General features: G+C 43.0%; 2 protein-coding genes across 11 annotated transcripts in view; both read right to left on the reverse strand.

Moving 5' to 3' along the window:
- LOC311253684 (uncharacterized protein) overlaps positions 1-21367 on the reverse strand; it is a 47055-nt gene that overhangs the window by 1426 nt on the left and 24262 nt on the right. For 4 of the 10 annotated variants that reach the window (XR_014621799.1, XR_014621800.1, XR_014621805.1 and 1 more), the window contains 2 exons: positions 15332-15987; positions 14687-14815 (listed from right to left, as the gene is read on the reverse strand). The exons of 1 other annotated variant lie outside the window; for it this stretch is intronic. Coding sequence is in view for 1 of the 9 variants with exons in the window: in XM_084384183.1 (XP_084240309.1) it covers positions 14687-14815 (129 nt within the window). In the remaining 8 variants the exon portion in view is untranslated. Of the gene's footprint in view, positions 1-10033; positions 12061-14686; positions 14816-15331; positions 15988-21367 lie in introns of those variants that run through there. 5 more of the 10 variants (XR_014621802.1, XM_084384183.1, XR_014621804.1 and 2 more) reach the window with 4 other exon arrangements.
- Positions 16230-18057, reverse strand: LOC311253683 (uncharacterized protein). The gene is made up of 2 exons (XM_084384182.1): positions 17332-18057; positions 16230-17248 (listed from the first exon to the last, which is right to left on the reverse strand). Exon 2 carries the CDS (start codon positions 16959-16961, stop codon positions 16380-16382), a length of 582 nt encoding a protein of 193 aa, XP_084240308.1. The 5' UTR covers positions 16962-17248; positions 17332-18057; the 3' UTR covers positions 16230-16379.

Raw genomic sequence — 21367 nt, forward strand, 5'->3', positions numbered from 1 at the left:
TGGTGGCATGTACGCCAGAAGGGTAAATTCACGAGTTGAACCGATAAAAGTTATTTGTCTTCGTTATCAGTGACTTACAGCCGTAGCCTATCTGTTTTGTAGTGGTTTGTAGCATATCGTCGCTGTCAAGCAGAGGCCTCCTATCTTCAATATATGGTATTAAATTTACGTGTCACTGTACAGTGGGTACTAGTTTCATTTGGAGGATTTCACGCGTGAGTCACGGGAGAGTCACACAGATTTTTTTTTTGGAGGAGTAATTGTGTTTTCACCAGAAGCTGCAATGTGCCCAAACAACCGCCAGGTGGCATCTGTGAGCAGCAGGACGCCTCCATAAGACAGCAGCACGGAGCAGTGAACACAAATGGGGAATGCAATATAATAATAATACAGCATGGGCGAGCGGTCTTAATAAGCTATAAATGCAGTGCATGCCCAAGCCCTTCAATAAAAATAATTGAAAATATTAATCTGGCAGTGTGTTCAATTATACAATACCTTAGTTCTACTGTTTTGGTCTTAAATCCGTGCCTAATCTGTCCCGTTTTGCTTGCGAAAAGCTGGAAAGCTGACAGCTTGTTTCGCGCGTGCGCACTGTGACACAGAGTAGTACAGTTACTGCTAGAGGCTGTGTTTACTGTAGAAGAGCATTTTGAATGGCAAAAAAGCTGTCAGTGAAGCAGCTTATCTGCCAACGCGCATGCGCAAAACTGACTTGTTTGAATTGTTCAGCGGGAAACTGTCAGTGGTTCATTTCATCGTGTAGCCCGGTCAAAATGAGTGAAAATATTAATTCTATTCAGTCTTTGCGTTCAGTGCCGTTTTCGCGGAGAACTTTTGAGGAAAAGAAAACTATAATTTCAAGTGGACGGCCTACTCCTGAAGTAAATATCACAAAAACTGGCCGACCCCCCCTCCCGTCAAACGATCCGGTCTGACAGTGACATATTGCCTGTTCATTCATGAAAACCATCTCGAAACACTCTGTCAAACAAGTGTCAGATCTGTCAATCTGCGGCGCTACTAGCCTAGTTCGCTCATTTTAAAAACACACCGGCAGCAGCGCCTACTGATCTGAGACGTGTCACGTGAGTTACTGTAAATGCTGTGTGGAAAACCAGCTGTGGTCTGTGATTGAGGTGCAGAAGGGTGAGTTTGGAGCTGACGAGAGGATCGCGCTGACGACCGTTTCATTACATTTTTCTCATTGAAAAACTATACAACTGGCATTTAGATTATGTTCTGCACAAAAAAATAAGTGAAATAATAACAATTCGGTTTTAGCAATCAACCGCTTATAGTGATCAAATGTACTCTGGACCAACGTGATCACTATAAGCGGTTTCCACTGTAGTAGTTAAAAACCATATTATATTTTTTATTAATAAATAAATACCCCCCTTACGGGCGCGCATGCTATTGACACTTCAGCATGACCACAGTAAAAGGTCACCGCTCGCCACTGTAATACAGTATAGTTTTTCAATGAGACAAATGTAACGACAGCAGCTACAGTATACGTCTCACTCTTTTTCGGTCCTCAGTCTCGTCAGCTCGAAACACACCCGTCTGTATTTTTAAAATGAGCGAACTACTGTACAGTAGTGCCGCAGATTTCTCATTCCCCACCTTGTTTGATTGAGTGTGTTGCTGGATGATTTCTCATGAATGAACGGGCAATAGCCTGTGTCACTTTTTTTAATTTCAAGTCAAGCGGGGAGGGGGGGATCCTTGTACCTGGGTTACTGTTACCAAGGATACGGAAATAAAAGTAGCGAAGCTCCGGACAGAGTTGCGGTGATTGTATCCACTTTATGATAGGCTACTGTAGATTATGAAAACACATGAGTCTATCACAACAAGGGATTTTCCAGATCAAATCCGTTGGATTATCCATATGAGAGGTAGACTGCCGGTTCTCACGGCCCGGACTCCTGCCAATAGTTTTTTTTTGTGTTTTTTTTGAGGGTGTGTGTGTGCCGAGCGGACCCCTTTAGAGAGACACGCGTCTGTATGGGACAGGCTTTTATTTAATTTAGAACAAACCTTATGCTCAGCAAAAAAATTTTAGGTCGCCGGATCTGAACCCGATCGAGTTAGTCTGGGCTTCAATGAAACGCTACATTCGCTGTGAGGCCAAACCCAAAAACAGAGATGAACTGATCTCCGCAATAGAGTCATTTTGGAAATATAAGCTCACCAAAGAGGCCTGCAACAAATACATAGATCACTTGGACAAAGTCATTGAACAGGTCATAGCATTAAAGGGAGGACCGACTGGCATGTGACTGCATGGCAGACGGCGAAAAATGCCCAGGGCCGAAGGATCTCCTGCTGAAAGACTGATGCGCACACTACGCAGATCTGAGGACACACTCTGCTTTAAATTACCTACTGTATATCATACTGCACTGTTCTGTATACCTGTCGATTTTTTAAACAAAAATGTTTTATTTGAAGCACGTAGGCTACCATGTACAGTACAGACCAAAAGTTTGGACACACCTTCTCATTCAAAGAGTTTTCTTTATTTTCATGACTATGAAAATTGTAGATTCACACTGAAGGCATCAAAACTATGAATTAACACATGTGGAATTATATACTTAACAAAAAAGTGTGAAACAACTGAAAATATGTCTTATATTCTAGGTTCTTCAAAGTAGCCACCTTTTGCTTTGATAACTGCTTCGCACACTCTTGGCATTCTCTTGATGAGCTTCAAGAGGTAGTCACCTGAAATGGTCTTCCAACAGTCTTGAAGGAGTTCCCAGAGATGCTTAGCACTTGTTGGCCCTTTTGCCTTCACTCTGCGGTCCAGCTCACCCCAAACCATCTCGATTGGGTTCAGGTCCGGTGACTGTGGAGGCCAGGTCATCTGGCGCAGCACCCCATCACTCTCCTTCTTGGTCAAATAGCCCTTACACAGCCTGGAGGTGTGTTTGGGGTCATTGTCCTGTTGAAAAATAAATGATGGTCCAACTAAACGCAAACCGGATGGAATAGCATGCCGCTGCAAGATGCTGTGGTAGCCATGCTGGTTCAGTATGCCTTCAATTTTGAATAAATCCCCAACAGTGTCACCAGCAAAGCACCCCCACACCATCACACCTCCTCCTCCATGCTTCACGGTGGGAACCAGGCATGTAGAGTCCATCCGTTCACCTTTTCTGCGTCGCACAAAGACACGGTGGTTGGAACCAAAGATCTCAAATTTGGACTCATCAGACCAAAGCACAGATTTCCACTGGTCTAATGTCCATTCCTTGTGTTCTTTAGCCCAAACAAGTCTCTTCTTCTTGTTGCCTGTCCTTAGCAGTGGTTTCCTAGCAGCTATTCTACCATGAAGGCCTGATTCACACAGTCTCCTCTTAACAGTTGTTCTAGAGATGTGTCTGCTGCTAGAACTCTGTGTGGCATTGACCTGGTCTCTAAACTGAGCTGCTGTTAACCTGCGATTTCTGAGGCTGGTGACTCGGATGAACTTATCCTCCGCAGCAGAGGTGACTCTTGGTCTTCCTTTCCTGGGGCGGTCCTCATGTGAGCCAGTTTCTTTGTAGCGCTTGATGGTTTTTGCGACTGCACTTGGGGACACTTTCAAAGTTTTCCCAATTTTTCGGACTGACTGACCTTCATTTCTTAAAGTAATGATGGCCACTCGTTTTTCTTTACTTAGCTGCTTTTTCTTGCCATAATACAAATTCTAACAGTCTATTCAGTAGGACTATCAGCTGTGTATCCACCTGACTTCTGCACAACACAACTGATGGTCCCAACCCCATTTATAAGGCAAGAAATCCCACTTATTAAACCTGACGGGGCACACCTGTGAAGTGAAAACCATTTCAGGTGACTACCTCTTGAAGCTCATCAAGAGAATGCAGAGTGTGTGCAAAGCAGTAATCAGAGCAAAAGGTGGCTACTTTGAAGAAACTAGAATATAAGGCGTATTTTCAGTTGTTTTACACTTTTTTGTTAAGTACATATTTCCACATGTGTTAATTCATAGTTTTGATGCCTTCAGTGTGAATCTACAATGTCAATAGTCATGAAAAGAAAGGAAACTCATTGAATGAGAAGGTGTGTCCAAACTTTTGGTCTGTACTGTATATATCTTATATTTTTGGGAAGTCTGAATTCCAGTCACTACACATCTTATGAACGTGATGTAAAGTAATAACTTTATTTTTTTATATATATTTTTTTTAAATGCAGCCTCTAAAACTAGAATGAAAAATATTTTCCTATGTTCCACCTTCTCGGCTCTATTGAAAGTAATGAGCTTAATAGACATATTAGCGCCTCCATTTATCTCTGACCAATAGGTGTGCTTGTAATAATTGCTGTGACGACAGCTGGACACAATGTAACACATTAGCATCCTCCATTTATCTCTGACTGTTGGAGCCATTTTGTATATTACACATAAGGTGATAAATAATTTAGATTTGTTGGATTTATTCTGATTTTGTATATTTGAGGTTATAAGAGTGCCTATTAGTTAATAACAACTGCGCTCTTCTTATTGGCTGAGATGTGCGTAACGTGATGCGTGCGTACTTTGGTTCAGTGATGATTATGGAGGCGAGGAGAGCACACTAGTTTTTGACCGTGCTAATGATTATTGCCTGATTTTGGATTGCTACAGTTTTATTTTTTGTTGTAACTTGAATAAAGGTTTCAATAAACCCACGTGAGAAAGAAGAACTGTGGAGTTTTTGTGGCCTAAGACACGCGTCAACTACATGCTCACGCTCCATAATTTTAGTGTGTGTTTAAAAAGTAAAAAGAGATGGAGTCACACTTACACTGACCAATGGGTGTGTTTGTGGATACTTCACTCAAGTACATTGTCAGACAAAAGTCCTGCCCCCCACAGTACTTCACACAGCTGTTTGCTTTGAACAGAAAAACCGGTTCCTACAGTAGCTCTCCTCACACTTTTCAGTTCATAAGTGAAGAAATTTCGTCGTGTTTCATGTAATAAATTTCACATGTAAGGGGAGCTGAACATACAGCCCCCATTCAGAACTCCAAGACACATGTGCCAGATGCACAGAGGCATGCGTAAAACACAGATTGAGACCACTTCATGATGTTTAGTTATTCTTTTTAGTTCATTTTCGTTTCTTTTGGATTTTTGTGCGTATTACTGAGCTGTTTTGGTCCATGTTTGTAAGCCTTTTTTCCCCTGGATTATATTTTCTAAAGTTGCAACAATATAGTAATATATATTGTTTTCGTTTCATTTCGTTAAGTATAAATCAATCAATCCATTTTCTTTGAATCTAAGATTGTAGAGCACCTAAAAACCAAAGCACCAGTTCACTGTAGCGATTTTCATACACACACCCAGTCTCGCTTTCAATAAAACACACTCGCATTCTATTACAATCGGTGAAATATATGAAAACACAATTTAAAAAATGACAGTTGTTGCTCTAGTTTTTTGTTTGGGTAAGCTTCATATTTAAAAGCGCAATGTTCAGCTGTCAGAAACTAAAAGCAGCCTCCTCTTGTTATATTTGCAGCAACACTGTTGCTTCAGGCTGTGATCAGCTTTTTTGTATCGCTCATAGCCTACTTTCCATTAAAACAACCTGCTGCTCTTGGCTGAAATCAGCCCGTTGTGGCTCCATTCTACGATTAAAGTAGTATCAACAAAGTCACTGTTAACAAAATTAACATCTAATCTGTCCCTTCAAATTGTGTGTTTGGAGCAGCTGCAGACAGATGTGCATTAATGCTCCGCTCGTGAGTCCAGCTGCATCGGGTCCAGGCTGCTGGCACGACCGAAGCAGCTTAGAAACTGTTTAAACGAGCGATCGTGGGCTATAAGTGGATTGTTACATTCACGAGAACTTGCAGAAAATAGATATGAGACAATTTGCTCAAACTTGGAGCCAGACCCGGCCAGGCTACAGGAGAGATCAAAAATATGGAGGGGGACAGGACCCCCATGAGAACCACTGATCCTGTTGAACGTAACCACTGTGAAACAATAAAAAACAACATTGATCTGATTTACCGGCGTAGCGCTCCCTCTCTCCATTCACTCTCTAGCTCTCTCGACCACAGCTGCAAATTAAGTAGCCTATGGCCTATGAACAGCGCCACTCTCCATTGCAGCTATGTTGTGGTCAAATGTGGAATTATCCCAAAATCTTTTGAGCTGCATTTCAGTATGATGCTTCCACCTAGTGGCTACAATGTGACCTACAATTTCACGCAACGCGTGAATCACGCTTTCCGTGAGGGAAACCTCTATTTGAAACTAGTACCAACTGTAGGTAGTAAGCTACAAACCTACGAGCAAATAGAACGGAAATGGACATATTCATCCAATAGTGTGCAACCAAAAAGTGATTTATTAAAATTCAAAGTTATTAAAAATGCAACAGATCTCGAATGACAACAACAACTGCGGTTGTTGTGAACCCAAGCTCTGCCGTGTATCATAACATGACAAGAGGCCGGCTGGAGATAAGCTCTTTGAATACATTCATTGGTTAATAATGTATACAGACGTGAAGGGTGGCCAGTAAAATCGATTATAAAAAAATAGTCGAAAAAAGTCAAATTTGCAAATAAGAGGTTTTTGTCTGACAGCAACAATATCAGTAATAATTCATGTGTAGGATATTAAATCAGTACAAAACAGTAATAATATAAATTGGATAAGACACTGAATAGTAAACCTCCACTTAATGCAATGATTTATAACAATAATAATTCATTTGTAAGATATGTAATCAATTAAAAACTGTAATAATTACTATCAGGCATGACAACGTGATGATGCATAGATTTCAGCTTCTTAAATGATACACAATTCTGTTTTGTTCTTTTAGTAGTTCCAGTGCCAAGAAAAGGCGTGTAGATGACTTTGTTGTCAGAAGAGGCACATGAACCCCTCCAATGGCTCAAGTCTTGACAGAAAGCATCGTCAACATGATAGTCAATGACATCAAATCAAATCAAATTTTATTTGTATAGCCCAAATTCACAAATCACAGTTGCCTCAGAGGGCTTTACAATCTGTACAGAGACGACACCCTCTGTCCTTCGACCCTCGATTCGAGTGAGGAAAAACTTGCCCCAAAAAAAAGGCCCTTTTAACAGGGAAAAAAAAAATGCGGAAGAAACCTCAGGGAGAGCCACAGAGGAGGGATCCCTCTCCCAGGACGGACAGACGTGCAATAGATGTCGCATGTACAGAGCAGATCAACGAGATCACAATGTATTCAATTATAAGCGATGGTTGACAGGAGTGAAAGTACATTAAGATGTATTACAGCAATAATAATGAAATGCACATGGAAATGTGATTACTAGTGATAACAGTAGTAGTGATTAATGGTAAGGATGGTATGTAGTAATGCATTACAATAATAGTAGTGGAACGTATGTAACAGAGATGTGACTAATATTAGAGACAGTAGTGGTGGGTGTCAGGCAGGGTCATGGCAGTAGGCGCATCCACGATCAGGCAGGGCCATAGCAGTAGGCGCATCCACGATCAGGCAGGGCCATAGCAGTGGGCGCATCCACGATCCACGACCCGGGCGCGGCCAGGATCCATGGGAGCCTGTAGGACTAGAAAGCACAAGGACTCCGGGGAAGAAGTAAGTCAGTGACATGCAGAGATGGGGCATGTATACAGGCATAATGTATACAGATGGAGAGGAGAGGAGAGGGGAGGAGAGAGAAGCTCAGTGTGTCATTGTCCCCCAGACTAGGCCTATAGCAGCATAACTAAGAGCTGGTCCAAGACAGGCCTGGGCCTGTCCTGGCCCAGCCCTAACTATAAGCTCTTATCGAAGAGGAAGGTCTTAAGTCTATTCTTAAAGGTAGAGAGGGTGTCCGCCTCCCGGACCAAAACAGGAAGATGGTTCCACAGAAGAGGAGCTTGATAACTGAAGGCTCTGGCTCCCATTCTACTTTTGGAGACTTTAAGAACTACAAGTAATCCTGCGTTCTGGGAGCGTAATGCTCTAGTTGGGTGATAGGGTAGTATGAGCTCCTGGAGATATGATGGTGCCTGACCATTAACAGCTTTGTAAGTGAGTAGAAGGATTTTAAACTCTATTCTTGATTTTACAGGGAGCCAGTGCAGAGAGGCCAATACAGGAGTAATATGATCTCTTTTCTTAGTTCCTGTCAGTACACGTGCTGCAGCATTCTGGACCAGCTGGAGACTCTTTAGAGACTTGTTAGGGCAGCCTGATAATAGAGAATTACAATAGTCCAGCCTGGACGTAACAAATGCATGGACTAGCTTTTCTGCGTCTTTTTGAGACAGGATGGGCCTGATTTTTGCAATGTTACATAGATGAAAAAATGCAGACCTTGAAATTTGTTTTATGTGGGAGTTGAAGGACATATCTTGATCAAAGATAACTCCCAGATTCCTGACGGTGGTGCTGGAGGCCAAGTTAATGCCATCCAAACTCGCTATATCATTAGATAACGCATCTCTAAGGTGTTTAGGACCAAGTACTATAACTTCGGTTTTATCTGAGTTTAACAGCAGAAAATTGCAGGTCATCCAGGTCTTAATGTCCTTGAGACATGCATGGAGGTTAGTAAGCTGATTAGTTTCATTTGGCTTTATTGATAGGTATAACTGTGTATCATCTGCATAACAATGAAAGTTTATGGAGTGTTTCCGAATTATATTTCCTAGAGGGAGCATATATGAGGTGAATAGTATGGGTCCAAGCACGGAGCCTTGAGGAACACCATGACTAACCTTGGTATACAGGGATGACTCATCATTAACATGTACAAACTGAAATCGATCCGATAAATAGGACATAAACCAGTTTAATGCGGGTCCTTTAATGCCAATTAAGTGTTCCAGTCTCTGTAGTAGAATGTGATGATCAATGGTATCAAATGCAGCACTAAGATCTAGTAAGACCAGGACAGAGACAAGTCCTTCGTCAGAAGCGATGAGGAGGTCATTTGTAACTTTCACCAGTGCCGTCTCTGTGCTATGATGTGCTCTAAAACCTGATTGAAAATCCTCATATAAACTATTTTTATGAAGAAAGTCACATAGCTGGTTGGCGACCGCTTTCTCAAGGATCTTGGAGAGGAAAGGGAGGTTGGATATAGGTCTATAGTTGGCTAAAGCTTCTGGGTCAAGATTAGGCTTTTTAAGGAGCGGTCTAATTACAGCTAGTTTAAAGGATTGTGGTACGTATCCTGTTAATAGAGACAGGTTGATCATTTCTAGTAGAGATGTGCTAATTAAAGGTAAGGTTTCTTTCAGCAACCTAGTTGGGATGGGGTCTAGGAGACAAGTTGTTGGTCTAGATGAAGAAACCATCGAAGTTAGTTGGTGGAGGTCGATGGGAGAGAAGCAGTCTAAATATAAGTCAGAATTTACAACTGTTTCTGAGGTTCCTGTGTTTAAAGATACAATAGTGCCAGTTGAGGGCAAGCGATGATGGATTTTGTCTCTAATAGTTAAAATGTTATCATTAAAGAAGCTCATGAAGTCATTACTACTGAGCGTTGTAGGAATACATGGTTCAGTAGAGCTGTGACTTTCTGTCAGCCTGGCTACAGTGCTGAAAAGAAACCTGGTGTTGTTTTTGTTTTCCTCTATTAATGACGAGTAATAGCTTGCTCTGGCATTGCGGAGGGCCTTCCTATATATTTTAAGGCTATCTTTCCAGGCTAAGCGGGATTCTTCCAAGTTGGTGGAACGCCATTTCCTTTCAAATTTCCGTGATGTTTGCTTCAATTTGCGGGTATCCGAGTTATACCAGGGTGCTAACCTCCTGTGCTTTATAGGTTTCCTTTTCAGGGGGGCAATAGAGTCCAGTGTTGTTCGCAATGAGCCTGCAGTGCTATCAACAAGATGATCGATTTGTGAGGAACTGAGGTTAGCGGAGGAGTCCTCTATTATATTAAGACATGGCATTGAATTTAGTGCCAGCGGTATAATTTCCTTAAATTTAGCTACAGCACTATCAGATAGACATCTAGTGAAGGAGTTTTTGCCTAATGGTGTGTAGTCCAGTAATAGAACTTCAAAAGTTATTAAGTGATGGTCTGATAAAAGAGGATTCTGTGGAGAAACTGTTAGATTTTCAATCTCGATACCATAAGCTAGAACAAGGTCAAGAGTGTGGTCAAAACAGTGAGTTGGTTTATGTACACACTGAGAGAAGCCAATGGAGTCTAATAATGAGATAAATGCAGTACTAAGGCTATCATTAACGACATCCACATGAATATTAAAATCACCTACAATAATTACTTTATCTGATTTGAGGACTAGACTTGATAAAAACTCAGAGAATTCAGATAAAAACTCTGAGTAAGGACCAGGTGCTCGATACACTACAACAAATAGAACTGGCTGTAAAGTTTTCCACGTTGGATGTGAAAGACTCAGAACAAGGCTTTCAAATGAGTTATAATTTAATTTAGGTTTAGGAATGATTGACAGACTTAAGTCATAAATAGCTGCAACACCACCTCCTCGGCCGGAGCCTCGAGGAATGTGAGTATTAATATGACTGGGTGGAGTGGATTCATTCAGGCTGACATATTCTTCAGGATGCAGCCAAGTTTCAGTAAGGCAGAATAAATCAATATTACAGTCTGAAATTAAGTCATTTACTAGTACAGCTTTCGATGACAGGGATCTGATATTTAGGAGTCCGCATTTAATTCTCTTGTCTTGTTTTGAGATTGCAGAGTTGCTGTTAATTTTTATTAGATTTTCATGCACAACTCCTCTTCTGTGGACTTTTGATTTGATTAATTTAATTAATTTAGGTGGTCGGGGGGCAGACACAGTCTCAATGGAGTTTTGGGTGTGCAACTGATCTAATGGAAGCTCAGAGAAGCGTGTAAGACTGCAGCTCTGCCTCCTGGTCTCAACTCTGGGTTGTCAGGCTGGTTGTTGGCTAATGAAATGGGTTAAATTTCTAGAGATGAGAGCCGCTCCGTCCAAAGTGGGATGGATGCCGTCTCTCCTAATGAGACCAGGTTTTCCCCAGAAAGTCCGCCAATTATCAACAAAGCCCACATCGTTTGCTGGACACCACCTTGACAGCCAGCGGTTGAATGATGACATGCGGCTGAACATGTCATCACTGGTTAGGTTTGGCAGGGGCCCGGAGAAAACTACGGAGTCCGACATTGTTTTGGCATAGTTACACACCGACTCAACATTAATCTATCTTATAGACGTCCTTAAATCAACTAAGAGCAAGATTGCCCTGACAGCTGATGCCTGGACCAGTATTGCCACAGAGGCATATTTTGGCATCACTTGTCACTTTAAGTGATGACTGGGAACTCACTAGCTTCTGCCTCACCACCATGCCACTGGAAGAACGACACACTGGAGTTAACATTGCTGCATGGATTGAGTATGCCATGGCAAGGTTTGAGGTCCCTGCTAGCAAGATTGTGGCTGTTGTCCATGACAATGGCTCCAATGTTGACACAGTGCTGGCTGCAAACATTTTGAAAGAAAAGCATGGGTGGAATTCAGTCCGCTGTGCAGGCCACACTTGGCCACAATAGGTGATCGGTCATGCTCTGAAACATCCTCAGATCACTAAAACACTAGGAGCAGCGAGGTGTCTTGTAGAGCACTTCAAAAGAAGTGAACTAGCCTCAAGCAAGCTGAAGACCAAATAGAAACAAATGGGAATCCCAGAGAAGAAATTTATCCAAGATGTCTCTACTAGGTGGAATAGCACCTTTTACATGGTGACTCGTCTGCTAGAACAGAGATGGCCGCTGACTGCAACATTGTCTAACCCAAACAGTAACACAGAAAGGGAAACAGCATCTCGACCTGAAACCAGACCAGTCGGCCTTGCTTGAGGAACTGGCAAAAGCTCTTCAGGCCTTTGAAAGTGCCACTGTCTACCTGAGTGGTGAAACCTATGCTACCGCCTCTGCCCTGCCTCCTATGGTCAGAGGGCTTCAGAAGTCCACTCAGACCACCTATGATACAGCTTCTGTTTCTGGCATTCCAGGCAGCTGCTTCACAGGAGACAACTGCACGCTGGTCCAGAGAAGTCACTGTCAAAGATGACAACACAAACACACAGATCATTGCAGCTGCACTGGACCCGCGTTTTCAGAAACTGAACACTGAACCTGGTGTCAGAAATTTCAAAGTAAAGTCCAATCTCTTGCCTTACAGTCCATGCAAGAAGAAACTGCAAAGAGGCAGTGTGCCAGTGAGAATGAGGAAGCCATTACATGTGCTAAGAGAACTTCAAATGGGTCTCTTGATTCACTGTTTGGATGTGACTCCTCAACAGATACTGACAGTGAGACTGCTGAACAGGATGCTCACAACCAAGCTATCACCAACGAGGCAAGATTTATGTGTTTAAATAAGAACAGTTCTTATTAATTAACATTTAACATCAACTGTAACATGCCATACTTTTTCACAAGCCTAATTTTCATCTGTTGTCCCATTGCAGGTACTGATGTACTTTAATCCCCTATCTTGGTGGAAGTCAAATGAAGCAAAATATCCAAGTCTTGCATCATTAGCCTGGTCATTCTTGTGCATTCCTGCCACTTCTACTCCTTCTGAGCGACTGTTCTCAGCTGCTGGGAACATAACCTCCAAGAAGAGAGCCAGCCTCACACCTGAGTATGTTGATATGCTCACATTCCTGCATTGCAATTTGAAGAATTTGTGAATTATACAGTCATTTGTACTGGATTTTTTTTAATTTTATTTACATTTACTAGTTTTATTTGAAATTTTGGACTTGGCAGCACTATTTCAAAAAGGTATAGTTATAGTATAGTAAAGTTATTTGTACATTATGTTTTTGTTATCACAACTTGCACTTTAATGTATTATTTTGTCAATTTATGTTTCATTAAAATAACAATTTAAAAATGCAGTTGTTTCAAAATATTATGTTTTCAAATACATGTTTCATGGGTTTTTAATTTGCTCTGAGAATATGAGGTAAAGTCGAAAATAATTGTGACTAATCGAAAAAATAATCGTTAGATTAGTCGACAACCAAAATAATCGTTAGTTGCAGCCCTAGTGTTGGCCTTGTATGGCTATTTCCTGGGTTAAAATCCCAGGTGGCGTTGTTGACGACACACACTACACATACACACGCTCACACAAACACACACTCAGACCCGCTCTCGCCACAGTGGCATTAGCATTAGCATCTAGCTGCTCAGGTGATGGCTGGGGCCTGTCGCAGCCTGTTTTAGAAGCATCATTTCTCCCTCGGCCTGCCATCATAGAGTGTCCGCAAGTAAAAAAATAAGTTTACCTATAGTAAAAGGCTGCAGTATTAAGGCTTAAAGCTGGCAGAAAAAATACAAAAGTGTAATATAAAAGTGTAAAAAAAAAAAAATATCATTCCAGCGGAGCCTCTGTGAAACGTGTCTTACATCTTCCTCGTTCCACCAGGGGTCCCCCCCACTGTTGAAATTTAACCGCCGCTGCTAAGGAGAGGAGAGGAGGAGAGGGGAGAGTGCATAGAGGGCTGTGTTTTACCTCAGACATTTATTCTATTAATTATTTTGCATTATGGACGTTTCTGAAGGGGCTATGCCCATAATGAGTCTTAGTGTGATCAGCACTCTACAGAAAATATCAGTTGAACAGGCGGTGCTTCAATCTGGTCCAGGACACATGTGCTTACACAGTGCTAAAAGAATGTGGTCACGTGTGGCCAAGACCACCACTGACTGCGGTCTGAGTCATAAAATCCTAAGGCATTCACACCTGTACTTGGAGCTGTCCACTTATGAACAGGCGCTCACAACAAATAATACCAGGCCTGACCAGCTTGTTTGTTTTAGTGCTGCATCACTAGACTAACAAGAAGCTTCTTTCCACAGGCTGTGAGACTCGATTCATCCTCAGCACTCCACCATGAAAAATAGTTTCCATTTTATGACTAATCTAACCAGATAACAGAAATTCTGACCCGATGACCGGCATTAAGAATGATTACAATAACGTAAAGGTAGGATTTTGTAATATTTTGTTTAGGACAGCAACCGATGGTTATTTTCATGCTGGTTGTTTTCTCCATTAATCCTTTGATCGGTAAAAATATTGAGAACTGTGGTCACAGTAAGCCAGAGGCCCAAGTGACACCTTCACAATGTCCAGTCCAAACCTGAACATTATAAATACAATGAAATGATTTAAAGGAAACGCAGCAAATGTCATACCAGCTGTAAAGCGGCAACCACATGATTTTACTGGAAAAATAACTGAAACCACTATCAAAATTGTTATCAATTAATTTTCTGTCAATCAACTGATTAATCAAATATAAGCAATATATGTAAAAACTGATGAATACTTGAATTTATAACAAACCATATTGTATAAGCCCTTCATTTTTGTGCAAAAAAATAATAATTTCCAGTGTAACTGGTAATAACTATAGCTGTCAGATAAATGTAGTGGAGTAAAAAGTGCAATATTTGCTTCTAAGATGTAGTAAAGTGGAACTTTAAAAGTAATATGAAAAGAAAAGGCTAAATTTAAGTACAAGTATCTCAAATTTGTAATTAAATACATTACTTGACTAAATGTACTAGGGTGCCACCAGACTGAGGCGTGCGTTTTTTAAATTTATTTTACACACCCAGATCTACTTATGTTACTCCAAATAAATGAAAATGTTTCAAAATTCACTTTTGGAAGAAGGTTTCCTGGCACCGACTCCAGATGCTCCATCCTCTGCTGATGGTTGTTTGCGTCTCTTGTGTGTTGGTGGGATGTTATCCCCCTCATCAGCTGCAATAGTTTACTCTGCTGATGGTTCTATGAAATACAAAATATTCAGTCAGACATGTGAGAATGACCACAATTACGGCTGGATGGTACAGCAAAAAATTATCCACAGGCAGGTTTAAGGTGGGTCACAGAGGTGGTTCTTTATTCCTCCACCTCAGCAAACAGCATAACACATCAGTACCACCTCCCCCAGGTTGTTAAAATGGCCCCCATTTATAGGGTGTCACAGCTAATGACCCTGGAAGATTCCATCCACAGGGATCCACTGCCTATCAACATGTTTAACCCACCATTTTTATTCCTATATTTACACCACCTTATCAGTAACAAATACACACCCTCATTTGCCTCCCCTAACAACAAAAATACACATCCCACTTTGTCTTTTTTCCTGGGGGAAGCCTTTTGCCTGCACACCCTGAAGACAAACACTGGTGAGTAAACAATACACTTGACTTCTTCACTGCATGCACTTATTGAGCAACACAATACACATTCTTAGCTTAGCTCCTTGTTGAAGGAATTAACACATTTAATATGCACCTTTAACCCTCTGTCCCGCTGCTCTAGGTGGAGCTGCGTGGCCCACACATCACCCACCTGTAAAACCAAGACCCGACCAAGGACAATAAACGTTCAATAAATACGATAAACATATCCATACAAATGTGCAAAAAACAGTGTTAAAATGTATTGTGCAAATCTCCAATAAAGTGCTGTTGCTCCTCTGCATATGTAGTCACACTCAGTCCATAGTGCGTGGTGCCATGTGTGCAAAGCCTGGTGACGATGTGCTCTTCGTCAGATTTCCTCCTCCCTCTCCCCAAAGAGAACAGTACCTCATTCCTCTGACATTCTGGACAGACAGTCCGCCACCACATTTGACTTCCCTGACCTGTAGTGCACCGTGAAGTCATAGGGCTGCAGGGCCAGGTACCACCTAGCGATGTGCATGTTGGCATCCCTCATGCGATAAAGCCACTGCAAAGACCGATGATCAGTTTCCAGGAAGAAGTGCCGCCCCAGCAGATAATATCTGAGGGTGTCGATGGCCCACTTCATCGCCAAGCACTCCTTTTCCACTGTAGAGTACCTTTGTCTCTCTGTCCAGCAGCTTCCGACTCTCCTTCCACCACCACCTCCTCTCCTTCCACCTCCTGCAGAAACACTGCTCCCAGGCCCACTCCAAAAGTGTCCGTCTGAATGAATGAATGAATGAATGAATGAATGAATGAATCTTTTATTGTCATTATACTGGGTGTACAATGAAACTTTGTTAGACTATTCTCGGTAAAAGACAACAATTAGTTAGACAATATAAAACATATATTAAAAAAAATTAAAAAACATAAAAGGCACACATGGAGATCAACAAAACAAGACAAGAGCAGCAGTATATATAAAATAAAATGTCTGTGCAGCAGAAAGGTATCAGTGCAGCTTCAAATAATGATAATAATAATAATAATAATAATAATAATAATAATAATAAGTGATAGCAGCAGCATGTATAACATGCGTGTGTATAACAGTGACTGTTATGATAGAAGTGGGATGATGTAGGCAACAGCTCTGGGGTAGAAGCTGTTTCTTAGTCTGTTTGTTTTGGTTCTGATTGTCCTGAACCTTCTGCCAGATGGTAACAGCTCAAACATGGAGTGACCGGGTGTGGGGTGTCTCTAAGGATGCTGAGGGCTTTCTTGTTGAGCCTTTTTGTGTAAATGGTGTCCAGTTCGGGGAGCTTCAACCTGATGACGCGCTGAGCCGCCTTCACCACACGATAGAGACTGTAGCGTTCTGCGGCTGTACAGCTGGCGTACCACACTGTGGCGCTGGTGGTCAGGATGGACTCGATGGTGCTTCTGTAGAAGTTGAGGAGTAGTTTGGCCCGCTTCAGTTTCCTCAGGAAAAAGAGTCTCTGTTGAGCTTTATTGACCAGCTGCATGGTGTTGTTCGTCCATGCCAGCTGGTTCGACAGTGTGACTCCCAGAAACTTCAGCTTTTCTACATCCTCCACCGTCTCCCCATTTATGTGGAGGGGTGCGTACGGTTCCACCTTAGTCCTACAGAAGTCAACGATCATCTCCTTGGTTTTAGAGGTGTTGAGGATGAGGTCGTTTGCTCCGCACCACTGTATGAGATGATCCACCTCATGCCTTGTAAGCTGTCTCATCCTCCTCTGAGATCAAGCCAACTACAGTCGTGTCATCGGCAAACTTAATGACAGTGTCTGAGGGGTAGATGGGGGTGCAGTCATGTGTGAATAGTGTGAAGAGCATTGGGCTCAGCACACAGCCCTGAGGGGTTCCAGTCCTGAGAGTGAGGGTGGAGGAGATGTTTTTGCCCACTGATGAGCAGGATGAAAGGCTTCTCAATGTCAGGACTGTGGAGGACTGGGTGAATGCAGATGGCTTCCTTGAGGTCCCTGAAGACTCTGTCACACTCATCAGTCCATTGAATCTTGTTTGGAGCAGAGGCTTTGGTTAGATCATTCAACACAACAGCTTTATCTGCAAAATGAGGCACAAACTTATAATACCAACCCAGCAGACCAAGGAATCCCCTCAGTCTCTTTCTGGTGGTGGGAACAGGAAAGGATTGGATGGCCTCCACTCTCCCCAGCTGTGGTTTAATCTGTCCAAATCCAATGACGTAACCCAAGTATTCCATTTCTCTTTGGGCAACAGCACACTTGTGAGGGTTAATGGTGAGGCCAGCTGCCTCCATTTTCTGCAGCACCTGTTGCAGGTGCACCATATGCTCCTCCCATGATTGGCTGAAAATAACTACATCATCCAAATATGCAGCCACACAGTCAGATAAATCCCTCAAAACATGGTCCATTAGTCTTTAAAACGTGGCTGGCGCCCCCTGGAGACCAAATGGCATGACCTTAAACTGATACATACCAAATGGTGTTCTGAAAGCTGTCATCCCCTTGGCATCTGGTGCTAAGGCAACCTGCCAGTAGCCCTTGCTGAGGTCCAGTGTGGTGATGTACCGAAAGTTGCACACTGTATTCAGGTATCTGAAATCAATACAAAATCTGAGAGTACCATCTTTCTTTGGGACCAATACAATGGGCCTGCCACTCACTGTTATTCCCAGCTCTAACATCAGCCTAATTTCCTTTTGCAGCAGAGGAATCAACCGCTCAGGAATCCTGTAGCTTTTCTACTGCACTGGGGCATCTCCCTTCAGCCGAATCCTGTGCCGCACCAGTCAGGTGAAAGCTGGTGTCTCCCTGAAGAGTTCTGGGTCAAGCAGGGGCTTCGCCTCTGCTTGTTGGGTGAGAGACAGATGTGACAGGTCCACTTCTGGGCCCTCTGCTGTTGTGGTGGTAGTTGGGAAGAACTTGTCAACAGTATCCTCCTCCTACACCGCACGGACCAAATGCTGCTGGTGCACAGGCTCTGAACGCACCTGGACCTCCTTAAGCAGGTTAACATGAAAAGTCTGGTATCTTTTAAACCTGTCCGGCATAAAAAGTTCATGTGTGACCTTACCCGCACGTTTGCTGATTTCATATGGTCCATGCCACTTAGTCAGCAACTTGCTTTCACTGGTTGGCAACAACAACAACAACAGTACTTTTTGGCCTGGATGAAAGACCCGCTCTCTGGCCTTTTGATCATACCACACCTTCTGGTTTTGTTGAGCCGACTCCATGTGTTCATGTACAAGCGCCATCATCTTCTCCAGTCTCTCCCTCATTTTTACCACATATGCCACCACATTTTCTCCTTCTGGCTTCGAACTCTCCCAGTAATCTTTCAGCAGGTCCAGCGGTCTTCTCACCTGGCGCCCATACAACAGTTCAAACGGAGAGAAGCCCGTAGATGCTTATGGGACCTCTCTGTACGCAAACAGCAGGTATGGCAGCCAGCAGTCCCAATCCGAACCTGTGTGAGACACAAACTTGCGCAGCATGTTTTTCAGTGTCTGGTTATAGCGCTCCATCAGCCCATCCGTCCCACAGTCTGTTAAAATCTCCTTGGGTATGCCTACTCTAGAAAAAAGTTGTAAAAGGCAATCTGCTACTTGTCTAGCTTTGAAAGACCTGAGAGGGAAGGCTTCAGGGTGCCGTGTGGCATAGTCGCACATGACCAAAATGTAAAGGTGGCCTGAGGAACTTTTCTCAAATGGGCCTACAATGTCCATGCCTATCCTCTCAAAAGGTGTATCAATGATGGGCAAAGACTGTAATTGGGTACGTGTAACTCCTTTAGCAGAGGTTAGTTGGCAGGTTTCACAGGAAGCACAGCACTGAGAGACTTGAGTGTTCATCCCTGGCCAAACAAAGCAGCTTCCAATCCTGTTCAGAGTTTTCTGGAAAGCCAGGTGACCTGCCCATAGAATAGAATGCCCCATCTCCATAACTCTCTGTCTGAACTGTTGTGGCAGTGCTAAAGTCTCAGTTTTTCCCCTTTTCTGATAGAGAAGACCCTCCTTCACCATGTAGGTGTCATCATCTAAACAGCTTGGGTTATTTTGTTGAACACCCTCCACATCTGTCACCTTTTCAAACTACTGCTTCAGTGTCACATCTTGTTTTTGCAGTGAGCTCAGATCTGGGGGAAACTCAAAATCAAGCAGTTCTGGTGGTTAAGGAGAGCTTTGTGCTCCTTGTCTAAGTGAACCCTTTAGCTTCTCCCGTCTTCTCTGTGCTTGTGACTTGTGAGGTTTAACTGGCCCTGCTTCCCAGTCTACCCCAAAGAAAGGCAGCTCTCTGAGGACTCCCTCTGCACTCTGGTGGTGACACAGGCAATGTGACTGAATCACTCAATGGCTCACTGAAATCGGCTACTGAACTCTGATCCTCCTCACTGCTCACGTCAGGTTTGCATATTGGCGGGGTCATAAGGTCATAGAGTGTGGGTACATCATCACCTAGAGCAGCCATTTCTTAACCTCGGGGTCCTGACCCCAATTGGGGTCGCGAGATGATTTCTGGGGGTCGCCAAATCATTTTGGAAAAATATAAATGCGCAAAATAATGAGCGTCCAACCGGATGTTACAAGGACGACGAGCGGTTGGTCTCAAACAGGCATTTTATTACTCAAAACCAGTTGCATGTCTGCCCTTCTCATTCACACATACAGACACGGCTCTCTCTCTACCCCGCCTCTCACCGTGGGGGGAAATAAAAACAAAGAAAAAGAGAGAGAAAAAAGGCGCGTTGTTGTTTTAGCCACAGCTGCAGCAAGTTTGCTAGCTGGAAAAATGGAGCGATGGCTTAAAAGAAAAAGTGTTCCAGCACAAGACAGTCAGCAGCAGCAGCAGGGGTCCCAAGATCAGCCACCAGAACCACCACCTGAGAAACGTATGGCACTGAGAGCTTGAAGCCAGCAAAACTAAAAAGACATTTAGAGACAAAACACAGCAGCTTAACTTATAAGCCAATTGATTTTTTTCAGCGCAGGGAGCAAGAACTAAAAAGGCAAAAAACAGTGGTGAGTGAATATTCTACAGTCCCTGCTAAGGCCCTGGCAGCTTCATATGAGGTCGCATATCTGGTGGCTCAATCGAAAAAGGCTCACACGATTGCGGAGAGTCTCATCCGTCCCGCAGCTGTAGCAATCACAAGAGCAATGCATGGGGAGAAAATATCTAACACTCTTTAACCATTCCCCTGTCAAATGACACCGTGGGGCGCCGCATTCAGGACATAGCAAATGACATTAAAGAGCAACTCATTGACAGAGTGAGGAAGAGCAAATTGATGAATGCACAGATGTGTCAGGAGATGCGCAGCTGCTGGCCTTTGTGAGGTACAGCTACGAGGACATGTTGTTTTGCTCATCAATGGAGGGAACATGCACTGGACGGGACATTTTCAACAAGCTCAACAGTAACATACAAAAAGAGAGACTGAGATGGGAGAGCTGTGTCTCTGTGTGCACAGATGGAGCTGGAGCTATGCAGGGGGCAAGAAAAGGTTTGAGGGCCTGCGTGTTAGAGGTAGCCCCCATGTGAAATTTCTGCACTGTATGATCCACAGGGAAGCACTTGCTGGCAGGTGTCCTCCAAACATCAGTTAAGATTGTCAATTTCATTAAATCACGGCCACTGCAAAGCAGACTCTTTTCCACACTTTGTCATGAAATGGGATCAGACCACGAAGCACTCCTCTTTCACACAGAGGTCAGGTGGCTTTCTCACAGCAAAGTTTTAACGAGGCTCTTTGAACTGCGTGAGGAGGTCCGCATATTTTTATCAGACTGTAGTTCTCCCCTTGCTGACTATCTGACTGACCCAAAGTGGGTCACGAGCCTCGCATATTTAGCCAGCATTTTTGACAAACTAAACAGCTTAAACTTGTCCCTACAAGGCCCAAACACAAATGTCCTTATTCTCTCTGAAAAGGTCATGGCATTTAAGAGAAAGCTGAAGTGGTGGGCTGTGCAAGTGTTGAAATGTTCCCTGAGCTTGATGACTTTATGGAGAGTTACGACATAACCATTCAAACTATGAAAGGAATTATTGCCTCTCACCTCAGAAGCCTGCTTGAAAGTTTCAATAAGTACTTCCCAAATGATGACACGCCGGAAAAGTACGACTGGATACGCCAGCCTTTC

The sequence above is a fragment of the Pagrus pagrus genome, assembly GCF_965226575.1.
Source record: "Pagrus pagrus genome assembly, contig: HAP1_SCAFFOLD_32, whole genome shotgun sequence".
Taxonomy (NCBI): Eukaryota; Metazoa; Chordata; class Actinopteri; order Spariformes; family Sparidae; genus Pagrus; species Pagrus pagrus.

Bases quoted from the DNA above. Each gene is read 5' to 3' on its own strand.
- LOC311253683 (XM_084384182.1), bottom strand. From the start codon at position 16,961: ATGAGACAGCTTACAAGGCATGAGGTGGATCATCTCATACAGTGGTGC.